Source organism: Coenobita brevimanus, chromosome 66 (genome assembly GCF_032717465.1).
Source record: "Coenobita brevimanus isolate Jiangsu-jjx chromosome 66, ASM3271746v2, whole genome shotgun sequence".
NCBI lineage: Eukaryota > Metazoa > Arthropoda > Malacostraca > Decapoda > Coenobitidae > Coenobita > Coenobita brevimanus.
The window spans coordinates 41,810-54,307 of NC_137019.1; the positions used below are offsets into that span (position 1 = coordinate 41,810).

The 12,498-nt window shown below is 42.1% G+C and overlaps 1 protein-coding gene across 2 annotated transcripts in view; it reads left to right on the forward strand.

The window, feature by feature from the left end:
* The first annotated feature begins 1,135 nt into the window (after nucleotides 1-1,135).
* Nucleotides 1,136-12,498, forward strand: part of P58IPK (dnaJ homolog subfamily C member P58IPK) — a 390,081-nt gene continuing 378,718 nt past the window's right edge. For both annotated transcript variants that reach the window (XR_013898340.1, XM_080276771.1), the window contains exons 1-2: nucleotides 1,136-1,233; nucleotides 4,453-4,563. Coding sequence is in view for 1 of the 2 variants with exons in the window: in XM_080276771.1 (XP_080132897.1) it covers nucleotides 1,155-1,233; nucleotides 4,453-4,563 (190 nt within the window). In the remaining variant the exon portion in view is untranslated. The remainder of the gene's footprint in view (nucleotides 1,234-4,452; nucleotides 4,564-12,498) is intronic.

Here is a 12,498-nt window from a genome sequence, read left to right on the forward strand (position 1 = left end):
CATGGAACACCAATGGAATAAAACACAGGTACATCAAACTACAACGGTTTGTACTAGCATTCAGCACTGATTTCCTCTGTCTTCAAGAAACCAAACACCCAAAGGACAACGCACATAGCTTCGAGAGTGTGCTCATCACCTGTGCCAGAAACATGATACCAGCCAAGCTGAACACCACCTTCTTTCTCAATGATGACACCAGTATATCCACTGGTGTGTATGTGATTTTAATTCACCAGGTAGGTCAGGATCACATGATGGTCGTGATCATCAGTTTTTTACCCTCCCGGCAGAGAGCTGAGAGCTCATATAGTCCAACCTAAGGGCAAGGCTGTGCCCTTCACACATGCACACACCCATTCCCTTGCTCAAGGGGGACAGTAACCACCCGCTTCGTAAGTAAAACTTCGCAGGCTGAGCGAGGTGCAAACCCTAATCTACCAGATGGCAGCCAAGAGCATTGCCAGTGAGTGGTGTAGTGTGTGTGTGTGTGTGTGTGTGTGTGTGTGTGTGTGTGTGTGTGTGTAGGAGGAATTGTTAATGCATATATCGGTCATGGTTTAATTTAGGCTAGGTTAATTTAGGGTGCGGTTACGTTGGGCTGGGACAATCTAGGTTAAGCTCAGATTTGGCTAACGTAGGTTAGGTAGGTTAGGCTAGTAATATTAAGCTTACATCTAAGTTAGCCTAACCTAACCAAACCCAATTAACCTTAACTTGACATAAGCTTAGCCTAGATTATCCCAGCCTGACCTAATCGCAGCCTAAATTAACCTAGCCTAAATTAATCCATCCTAATTATTTCACGAATTGACGAATTGACAAGGGATTTGATGAATTAACTGGTTACACAAATTCACTGTAATCATATACAGTTTAAAGAATAGCAACAGCTCACATTTGTTTAAGTTTCCCGCCATAAGAGCCACCAATCCCTGCAAACCACGACCTCGCAACCTTGACTCTCAATTGAACAAAATAACAACGACGTTTAGGATCCACGACCCTAATGCCAGCGTTGTAGGGGAGAGCCCTAGTGATATTTAAGCCTCTATATGTGAACTTCAAGCTCTTATACATCCGTCTGTTTGTTATTGTCTTTCGCTTATACTGGTGTGGACGTCTGACTGCGGAAGAAGGAGTTGTTTAGAAATATGACTCTATATAGTGCTTGGTACAGAACTACATACTCAATATGGATATTTCTAATTACACTTGACATAAACTTTTTAGGTAAGTGAAGTTATTGAGGGCTGCGTGTTTATCTTATTTTGTAGTAATAGTTTTGTTTCGGAGTTTGTATTATTTGCTGTATTATCGTTATTGCTCCTCTTTGATGGGCATTTTTTTTTTTATTTTCAACTAATGAGGTTCAGAGCGTGGTGAAGTTTCACTTTGAGACATCACCATGAACTGTTCAACCAACACAGGTAATTTCTGCAGTCTTGAATAGTCGCAGGTGACTTGGATAAACCATTTATTTTTTTCTTTAACTAAAGTAACCAACTAACCTACTTTTGTTTTGTGTGTGTGTGTGTGTGTGTGTGTGTTCCAATGCAAAATAGTGCATTTTAATTAATTCTGACCTTCATTTTTGGGGGAGAATCCCCCTTTTGGAAATCTGAGTAAGAATTCCAAAAATGGGTTTATCTGCCCAAATCAAGATCAAAAACAATTTAAAACACACTATTTTGCATTATGCTAACCTAACCCAACCTAACCTAACCTAGCCCAACCTAATCTAACCTAACCTAACCCAACCCAACCCAAACCAACCTAACCTAACCCAACCCAACCCAACCCAAACCAACCTAACCTAACCCAGCGCAACCTAACCTAACCTACCCTTAATCGGAAACGGTGAATTTGCACTGGATCTTCCCCTTACTCAACCCAAACCAATCTTAGTGTGACTGGAAAAATATATGGTAGAATACTCATTGATAGGGTTAGGCATATAACAGAGGAGCTAATTGGAGAAGAACAAGGGTGTGTAGATCAGATATTTGTTCTAAGATATTTAGTGGAGAAATATCTAGAGAAGGGAAAGAAAGTGTATGCTGCCTTCATGGACTTGGAGAAAGCTTATGACAGAATAGATAGACAAGGTATGTGGAAGGTACTGAGAATATATGGAGTGGAGGGGAAATTGCTGAGTGCTGTGAAGAGTATGTACAAGGGAGCTAGGGCTACTGTGCGAGTGGATGGTGAGCTGAGTGAGATCTCTGATCTCAATGTGGGACTGAAACAGGGTTGTGTGATGTCTCCATGGCTGTTTAATATATACATGGATGGGGTTGTAAAGGAGATGCAAGGTAGGGCAGTGGATGTGGGGGTGGCCCAAATGAATGAGGGTGAGATTTGGAAGATTGCATTGTTGCTGTTTGCTGATGATATAGTATTGTTGAGTGAAGATGAATGGGAGTTGCAAGGTTTGGTGAATGAATTTTGGACAGTGTGTAGGAAGAGGAATCTGAAAGTTAATGTAAACAAGAGTAAAGTTATGGTGTTTGAGAGAAATGAAGTCACAGAATGTACAGTGAGATTGGATGGTGAAGATATGGAGAGTGTGAGTGCATTCAAGTACTTGGGTAGTGTGATGAGTAAGGATGGAAGTTTTGGGGATGAAGTACGTGAAAGAGTACACCAGGGAAGGAAGGTTGTTGGTTCACTGAAAGCAGTGATGAGAAATAGGGAGGTGAGTATGGAAGTTAAGAAGTCACTGCATGATAGTATTGTTATCCCTACCCTGACGTATGGAAGCGAGGCATGGACCTTGCAAGAGGGGAACAAGTCAAGAATGAGAGCAGTGGAAGTGAGTTACTTGAGAGGAGCATGTAGAGTGACATGGAGGGACAGGTTGACGAATGAAGAAGTGAAGGAACTTTGTGGGGTGGATGTGGATGTGGTTGAGAAAATTAGGAGAAATACACTGAGGTGGCTTGGACATTTGGAGAGAATTGAGAATGAAAGACTGACTAAGAGGGTGTATGTAGGTGAGGTGGAGGGAGGGAGTTGAGAGGTATATGAGGGAGGGGGGAGTGAGTTGGGAGGAGGGTGGTCAAATGGTGGGTGACAGAGCGACTTTGGAGGTGTTTTGTCTGCGGCCACCCTTTGCAGGATTAGGATGTCGGGCTAGCAATCTACCTTATTTATCTTTCACTCCCCTCTCATAGGACCTCCTGTAGGACCCTCAGCAATGTATTCCCACTGAATCAATGTTATAACATATTCACTACAAGACACCGTAAACCCTCGCTATTGAACTCTGATATAACGGATGTTGGAATAATGCTGAGCCCATTGAACTTTTTTTTCGGCTGTGTTAAACTAGGGTTGATAATGGGGCGCATCATGCATCTCTTCCAAGCCACTGGCAATGCATGGGGTGACTCACAATACAGTTGCCAAGATGGCTGTTTCTCCCACCCAGTTGTGCTAGGTTCGAGATCTGCTGATGGGAATATAGAACATGTTGGGCTATTTGGGAGCTACTTCCGGTAGGTTTGGGTGGGACCAGAGCCTGTGGACACAACCAACATACTGTATGACATGTGACTGGCTGCAGTCTAGCCTTGTCTTTCATTGTGTTCTGGCTGTCGCATTCTCGTCTCATGTCTCAACTTTCTCAAGTGTTTTCTGTTGTGAAGAAGTCATCTTTACTGAGAGTGATAATGAGTGAAAAGTTCACAAGAGGAGTGGCTGTGTAAGTAGTGTACAGCCAATTGTACAAGTACAGTGTGCAATACATGTTTCCTGTCCATTTTGCTCCAACCTGGCCTGAAATTGCCATGTCCTCGTCATGATTGCCGAGTTGTAATAATAGATTACAGTAATACTGTACTAGTCATGAAGAATTGCTGTGACAAGGATGTGAGATTTGCAGCAGAAAGGTGAAATTTTGGGCCAAGTTAGTGTAAAATGGGTATAGTTTTCATTTACAGTGCAGCAGCCACTAGAATATGATTTTATAGTCATTTATTTTTAATCTTTTTTGAATTCCCACCTAGGGGGTGACCCTCAGATTTAATGAACTTTTGGCTCTGTTGAACCAAACTTCCCTCCAATTAATTCGATACAGTGAGGGGTCTACCATAATTTCATTAATGATATGATTTTTGGCAACACAGCTATGTCGTTAAGTGAGGGATGCCTGTACAGTTGATGGAACCCTCAAGGATAAAGAACACTCAAGGTATGATGAATAAAGTCTTTCAGTCTGTTTCGTCCTAATGCTTCACTTCCTCGGTCATTCTCACTCTATTTCTTTCACCAGAACATTGACAGACTTTCTTCTGAGGTTTAGCAGGTCTTTCTGTTCCAGTATTACTACCATCCTGTATTTACTTTTCAGGCACAGACAATACAGATAACCTGCTGCCATAGCTTAATATGCAGTGTACAATGCCATATTTTAGAAGCAGCCCACATTGTTCCTGTTTTTTCTTGCAGAGTGTGAGTGTACTAGTATGGCTGAAATAGACAGACATCTTGAGATGGGTGTACAGATGCTGGCACGGGGTCAACTACATGATGCCCTTTCACACTTCCATGCCGCAATAGGTGAGCCATAGTCTGTACCGGCCATATTTAGGTTTCAGTTTTGTAATTGTGTGTAGATTTAACCCTGTGGTATGAGCAGTCCCCATAGGCTAGTAAAATGTTAAAAATAAACTAATAGCTAAATGACATTTTATGGTTTTGTGTGTGTGTCTGTGTTTTGTTTGTTTTTACCTTCTCCTTCTCTTCCGACTGTCACTCTCCTTTCGTGATTTTATGTTCAGCAACTACTGTACTCCTCCGAGCGCTTTCGACTTTATCGAAACAGTCTGTTCCCCCAACTTTTCCAACAGAAAATGCTCCCAGAGGCTCATATTCTGCAAATGAACATACGTAGAATATACTGCTCTTTATCATGGTTCTTACGGGAAATTGATACGTCCAATAGTTTTGGAGTAATTGGACGACAGATGTTGAATACTCTTCCTCACCCGCACGCGAGATTAAAAACATTCTTTCCCTGCCTCACCCATGGCTACATATTTTCGCTCGTTACGTTTTATTATTTTCTTTTTTTACTCAAAGTATACACGTAAAATATCATAAGGTTTTTTATAGTGCTGTCAGAAACTCGACATGACCACTAGTCTTTTTGCTAGGTCCTGATACTGAAACTGAATTTTCTTCCATCTCATATATGTGTATGTAAAAAAACATTACTTATTTGTGTAAAAAATATTGAACTATAGAAATAGGTCAATATACAGATCAACAAAATACGGATAACTTACTTCCTCCAGAGGTGTTGAGATGCTGGCAGTAACTTGAAGATGAGGAGTTATGTAGTGTGTGAGCGTGTGCGTGTGTGGGTGAGTGTGTGTGTGTGTGGGTGGGTGTGGGTGCAGGTGCGTGTGTGGGTGTGTGTCTGTGGCTGTGGCGTATTTTCTTCTCTCCTTGCGATACATTTGCCTAAACCACATGCGATGCACACAATAGATTTCTCCACGAACATTCGCTGCACGACATACGTATGTATATGTGCCTGTGGCGTATTTCTTGTCTCTGACACTTGCGCTTTGTTTTAGCTAAGTCAGTCAATGCATGAAATATTTCTCTGTGAACACTCGCTGCGACTCTATTGTATTGGCACACACCACACTCCTTCACGAACACCCGCAGCATGTTTGACGTATATTTCACACAATTCCATATGCACTTTCACTATCAGAATCACAATAATTCCATCCCTAAACACCTCTAATTCTTCCTTCCCGACAATAAAAATTGTACGTGATGCCTGCCCCATTCCACACTATGGTTCCATAATTTCACCGAGCCAGCCACAATATCTTTCACACAGAATACAGTTTAGGCATTTTCTTCATTATATATGTATTTATAATCACGCCATAGGGCCTTGGGGAGGGCGAGAGGCGAAACCCCGCAACAATGAACACGCATATTGCCTCTAAGCCTAATGATTGATAACGGACAAAATTCCTTTTCGTGACATATATCTATGTTCCATAGACAATATCACATACAAATATTGCTTTATCACACTGAGTCCATAGGGGCTTCGGCTCAGGCAGGAGGGGGAGAACTAGTAGGAGTTTAAAGGGACAGTACACTCGACGCCACCTCACCGCCTGGCTGCTTGGAAGAGACTGAGGTTTATCACTATGTGCTGGGCCCCGTGAGGCAGCTCAGTGTTGCCATTGCCTTACCATTGGAAAGCGCTGCATTTGCTACGATGCGACAAAATTTGACGCAAATCCGCCAGAAACTTAATTTTTGGCAAATTTTTTTGTGCTTAGGAACGCGATTTGAATGACTGAACATCTTTAGAACAATCCACATGAAACGCGAATCGCATGACTGACACTGAGAGAGTTAAGATGCTCGTTGATCAAGGTTGTACCCTCAACCTTCTCTTCACAAGAACAAGGAATGACACCAAAACTGCTGTCTTGAAGATGTCGCCAGAGGTGAGATCCTCTATTGTAGGACAGGGCAATTACATCTATGTGGATCTTACAAGATGCCGCGCTTTCGATAGATTATGGGTTACACAGTGTCATCACTGTCAAGGCTTTGGTCATACATTTGAGAGATGTTCTAGGAAAAATGATGAACCTAAATGCGTCTTTTGTGCTGGAACCCATAAATCTAAGGATTGTTGTAACAGAAATTCTCCCAAATGCATCAGCTGCTCTTCTTTAAGACATCAAGATACTAATTCAAATTCACAGTCGGTTGCCCATTTTGCATCAAGTAGAGACTGTCCAATTATGATTTCCCATAGGAATAGATTGATTGAAAACACCAATTTTGACCATTCAGAAAACTGACTACGTCCCTCTTGAGCCAGTTAAGGATGGGTCTTTTAAATATTCGTTCTATCTGTAATAAGATAGACTATATTAATGAAACTCTAAATCAGCACGAGCTTGACATTTTGTGCTTGACTGAAACCTGGTTGTATGAGTCTGATATCGACATTATTTGTAATGCTTTGCCTAAGACACATTCTATTATTAGTATTCCCAGGCCTGCTGCTGACTATCCAGGAGGAGGCGTAGCACTCATCTATTCAGCAGCACTGGCAAACGTTTCTCTCATTGACTCACACCTGACCCCATTTTCATTTGAATTTATGGAAGTATGAATAAATTACACTGAGTGACAAGCCAAATGGTTTCCTGTAAGCCAAGAAACCATTTACAACGCTGGGTGGTAACCATATAACCAAACCATACATGCTCCCTACGTGTCAAGTGGGTTGGTAGAGGGTTAGTGCCCCTCCCCATAAAACAACTAACTCAAAGTCAAATGGCCATCCCTTACGGGATTGTGGCGTCTGGCAATAGATAGATAGATAGATGAATAAATTTCCATCAGAATACCATTAGAATTGCAATTGTCTATCGACCAGGTCATCTGGGCAGAGATTGAGGTTTTTTGGAGGAGTTTGGGCAGTTTCTTGAAGGGTTTTCTCCTACATATCATACACCTCTACATGTCACCACTTAGGCATTAACACCCACCGTCCATATTGAATACATGCTAGGGCTATCTCATACAGGACTGGTGTATTGGTATTGGCGGAGGTATTTTTACGACATGTCGGTGGGTCTTCTGGTAGATCGGCAAAGTCTGCTGTACATGAAATTCAAATCCTTAAATTGTTCCCCGCCCCAGCGGGAATTTGAACCTGGGCCTGGTAGGACCACAGGCCACCTCTCTACCAATTGAGCCGATGGCATCAAAAGCCTTGCTAATGTCTAGTGTGACTAGGAATGTTCTGTCTGGTGGCCTAGCTGAATTGATGCCATCAAAAACTCTTTGTGTAAGGTCTGTAAGAATTGTGTTAGTGGAGTGTAGTGGCTTAAAACCATGTTGTGATGGGGCTAGAGGGTGTAAGGTGTAACTAGTTGTAATACCAGTCGTTCAGTGACTTTGGAGGGGGTGCAGAGGAATGTGATGGGGCAGTGTGAGGAAGGTAACTTGGGGTCTTTGTTGGGTTTGGGGATAGTGATGATAGTACCATGCTGCCAGTTGGATATTATTTTGTGTGAGTAGGTGTAGTTGATATGTTGGTGAGTGCTTGTATCCCTTGTGGTCCAAGGTGTTTAACCCCTTGATCATCGCGGTAATGTGTTGTGGTACTTGAGCACCACACAAAATTTTAACCGTGCAGTACTGCAAAATATGCCCATGGTTTCCCATACCACGCAAGTCAATGGATGTGTTCAGGGAAGGCCAGAGTGCGGGGCCGATGTTTATTGAACCCCGCGTGCTGGTAACAGTCTCGAGAAACGTAAACAAACCGCTACTCATGTATTATGCTGCCACTGTGATGTCATAAAACGTCATGGAACGTCATACCGCGTCACAATTTCCAGCCAATAATACGCTGCAATGATTTCTCACGTTCACAATAGGGCCAATCATATTATTCTTACCTCCAGTTTCCCAAGAAAGATTTCAAAGCCTGACCCCAGCATTTCCTTGTCCTGCTCAATTGTGTGCGCTACTTTATCGCCCCAGGAAACAATGGCGTCTTCCCCACCAGATAATAGTGACGAAGAACACAAGCTTGACACAGATAGTTAAGAGTTATTAGAAGATTCTCAGGATGAGTATGACTCAGATTATGATCCTGATAAGGAAGAAATAAGTGATGATACGTTGTCTGCCAGCAGCTGTGGTGATGACCAGCGTAGTGGTATCTCTGCCCCCCCATCTCCTGCCCCCACAGCCACACATTTCACTTATCTGACCCATTTGCAGATAAAAGACCAGATGATCTTCCTCAAGTGATTCAGAAATTTACTGATGTGCATTCTGAAATTATTGCACACCTTGAAAATCATCCAGTAGCTGCTCTTGATTGCTTCAAACTTTTTTCTGGTGATGATGATGATGTTGCATCAGTGCGTCTGTAGATCAACACTCGTGCTTCGTTTTTTTTCCTGATAATCCTACAGGTAATCCACGAAGATTTATGGGCAGAAAATGGGTAGATGTGACAGAGGAAGATCTGTATGTGTTTGTAGCTTTGCAGTTATTCATGGGCCTCACCCACCTACCTAGGGTAGCTGATTACTGGTCTCAAAATGTCTTGTGCCAAGGACCACCTGTCTTCACAGGAGCCATAATGAGTCGTAACAGATACATGCAAATATTATGATTTCTTCGCTTCTCACAGCCTGATGATACTGTGCCATGAGTTCCTGTGTTTAGAATTCGGAGATTTTTTTGAACTGTTGCATGAGAAATGTATGATGTACATTACTATGATGCAGGTGAAAATTTTGATGTGGACGAGGCTCTCATACTGTTCAAAGGACAGATCCATTTCAGGCAATACAAAAAAGCCAAGAGGAAGAGATTTGGTTTGAAGTTGTTTGCTTTGTGCCCAAGTGCCTCATGTGCTTGAGGCTGCACATGGAATTTCTGGCTGTGCCTGTGTACTCCAGCCATGTTTGATGAAATGGGGGCAGAGGGTGACCTTGCTCAGCTCAGCAAGTCTGACCGTGTCCCAGTTTACCTGATATTGTCAATACTGAATGAAGGGAGGCATGTCGTGCTTGATAATTGGTATTCCCCTCTCAAGTTGGCTGAATATTTGCTTGAGAAAAACACATTGACAACAGGAATCATTTGTGCCAACAGAGGAGTGCCTCAAAATGTCACAAGCCAACGACTTGACCAGAAACAGACGGTGTTTGCAAGAAAGGACAATATTCTTATGATAAAATACTCTGACCTTAGGGTGGTTCATGTTATAACCATGAAATATGAAGCTGGTTTTGAGGAAAAGATGCGTCATCTCAGAGGTGGAGCTATGGAAATGGTAAAGTAACCCCTGCCAGTACAGTGCTACAATGAACAGATGGGAGCAGTAGACATGGTGGATCAACTACTTGAGCCGTATGATCCAACAAGAAAATCTGTGGCCTGGTTCAAGAAAGTAGGAGTACATATGAAATCGAGAAAAGGTGCTCAGTGCTAGGGTTATCCACCATAACCTGCATCAGTGTCCAGAAAGTATGTGAGAAACTTCATTAAAATGCTGGTTCATGAAATACTGCAGGAATACAGCATAGGTTATGTTGTATTACTTATGGCTAAAGAAGAAGAGAAAAGGCCTAGGAAGAAGAAAAAATGAAGCACGCACCACAACCAAGAATGCCACAGGCAGAGGCATCATTAACTTATGGCCTGCCGCCTACCCCAAGTACAGAAAAAAAATGACCACAACGCAGGTGCAGAGTTTGCAGTGCTGAGGGATAAACCAAGTGGACAAGGAAGTACAGTATTGTCCTGCCTGCAAAGATGAGCCTGGATTATGTTCAGCTGAACATTTCCAACACAGCCTCGGAACCCCTCTGACCCAACCAAGCTGCTCAACATCCCCAAAAAGGTAAATAAAAAGGGATATTAAGCTCTGTTTTTTATTAACCTTGGTATGTTTCTAATTTGCATGCTCATTTTTAGACTCTTATATGTTAATATGTGGTACAAAAAGGGTATCTTAGGGGTAAATATTGAGGTCATGGCACCACTTAGAATTATTACCATAAGTTATTCAACTCGGCTATCACAGTTTCGGCTATAGCGCAGCCATAGCGGGACCAATTGGGCATAATAGCCGAGGGTTGAGCGTACATTGTGTTGCCTACCTTTTTTGATGAAATTTATTTTGTAGGGTTTATATAACTGGAAATGCTCAAATATTTAACATACAATAAATAGTATTCGTGCAGGGATAAAAGTAAGGCCATCCCTCACAAGGCTTGAGGGGTGGGGAGAGATGCGGTACGGCTGGGGATCGCAATGTTTACATTGTGGTGCGGCCGTGGTAAACAAGGGGTTAAGGTGTATGTTGCTTATGTTGTCTGGTCCACAGGCAGGTGAGTGCTTAAGGTTGCTAATGATGTGCTTCTGGTTGTAAGTGAAAGGTGCGAAGTCTGGGTCTATGGGGAACTGTCTCTTGCGTCGGATGACACATCGGTCATCGCGGTAGGGGTTTAGGTGGCTGACATGTGAAAAGTGATTGATGAGAGTGTTTGCTTGTCGTTTGTTTGTTTGAAGGTATGGTCTCTGTTATTTTGATGGCAGTGTGTGATTGTGTAGTGTTGCTGTTGGAGAGTGTGATGCTGTTTAGTGTTTTGTAGAGTTTGCTGGTTTTTGTTTTGTGATTAAGTGTATGGAGATAATTATACCCATTTAGTGTTTGCTTTTCTGATATTTTGTTGTTTATTTGTGTTGAGTTCTTGTGTATGTTTTATGGTGTCTTGTGTATAGGGTGTTGGGGAGTGTCGTAGTGTGTCCTGTTGACTGATAAGGCCTTGAATTTCAGGTGTGAAGTTGGGGTTCTGTCTTTTTCTGTTGCCTCTAGGGATGTGTCTTGTGTCTGCATTTTGAATAATTGTATTGAAAGTGTGCACAGCGGTGTTGATGTTTGTGATGGATATACCGTTCAATGTTTCAAGTGTTGTTCTGTTTCAGTTGTGAAGGCCTCCCAGTTGGCTCTTTTATAATCAGTGTGTGTGTCTGTGGCCAGCTGGGATGATTCTGGTTTTGGTAGTGATGGTGATTGGGAGGTGGTCAGATCCAAGGGTTTTGACCACTCTCCAGGATGTTGTGGGGGTGAGGTTTGGTGAACAAATGGTGATGTCTGGGGGTGGTGGGAGCTTACATGTGGTTGGGGTCTCCTTGGCCAGACAGACTGGGATTAACCAACAGCAGGAGGAGAGTTAGACAGGGTGATAAAGAAGTTAGAAGGGGAGTGAAAGATAAAAATGGTACATTGATAGTGGAGAAGGGAGAAAAAGTGAGCAGATGAAGAGAAGACTTTAAGGAAACTGTTAAACATAGAGAATGAAAGTGCATTTAAACCTCAATTAAACGGACTTCAGTATACTGGAATTTGCATTTATTGGAATTGAGGAGCTGCTGGACTAAATTTCTATACAGGTATACCCTGAGATGCGATACCCCAGCTTAGCGATGGAGGTAAAAATACCACCATACCCTGCCTAACGATGGCCAAACTCCAGTTTAACGATGGGTTTTGATTATTTTTTTACCAATTTTGATGATATTTTAGACTTAAATTTTGTGTTTAGGTTGATTTATAAACTGCTTTTAGACCAGATATTGCATAGAACTGCCGGTTACATCTCATTGTGGAACTGGATGTTGTATAATTTTGCCAGATTTTGCTATAATAGATCTGAGCTAGCATTGCTAGATATTGTGTTGTGCCGGATATTAGAGTTTATTGTACTGTATATATATTTCTCAGGAAGTGACCCAGATGTCTGTTTTCCCTCATCTCGCTCATAACTTATGAGTTAACATTAAAACCTTTTTTTTTTTTTTTTTTTTCTTTTTTTTTTAATGAAATTTCTTAGTTCAGGCAGCAATTTGAATTGTGCTAGTTAATGTAAATTTGCCACAAATGACTCAAGCAGTATTTCCCTTTAT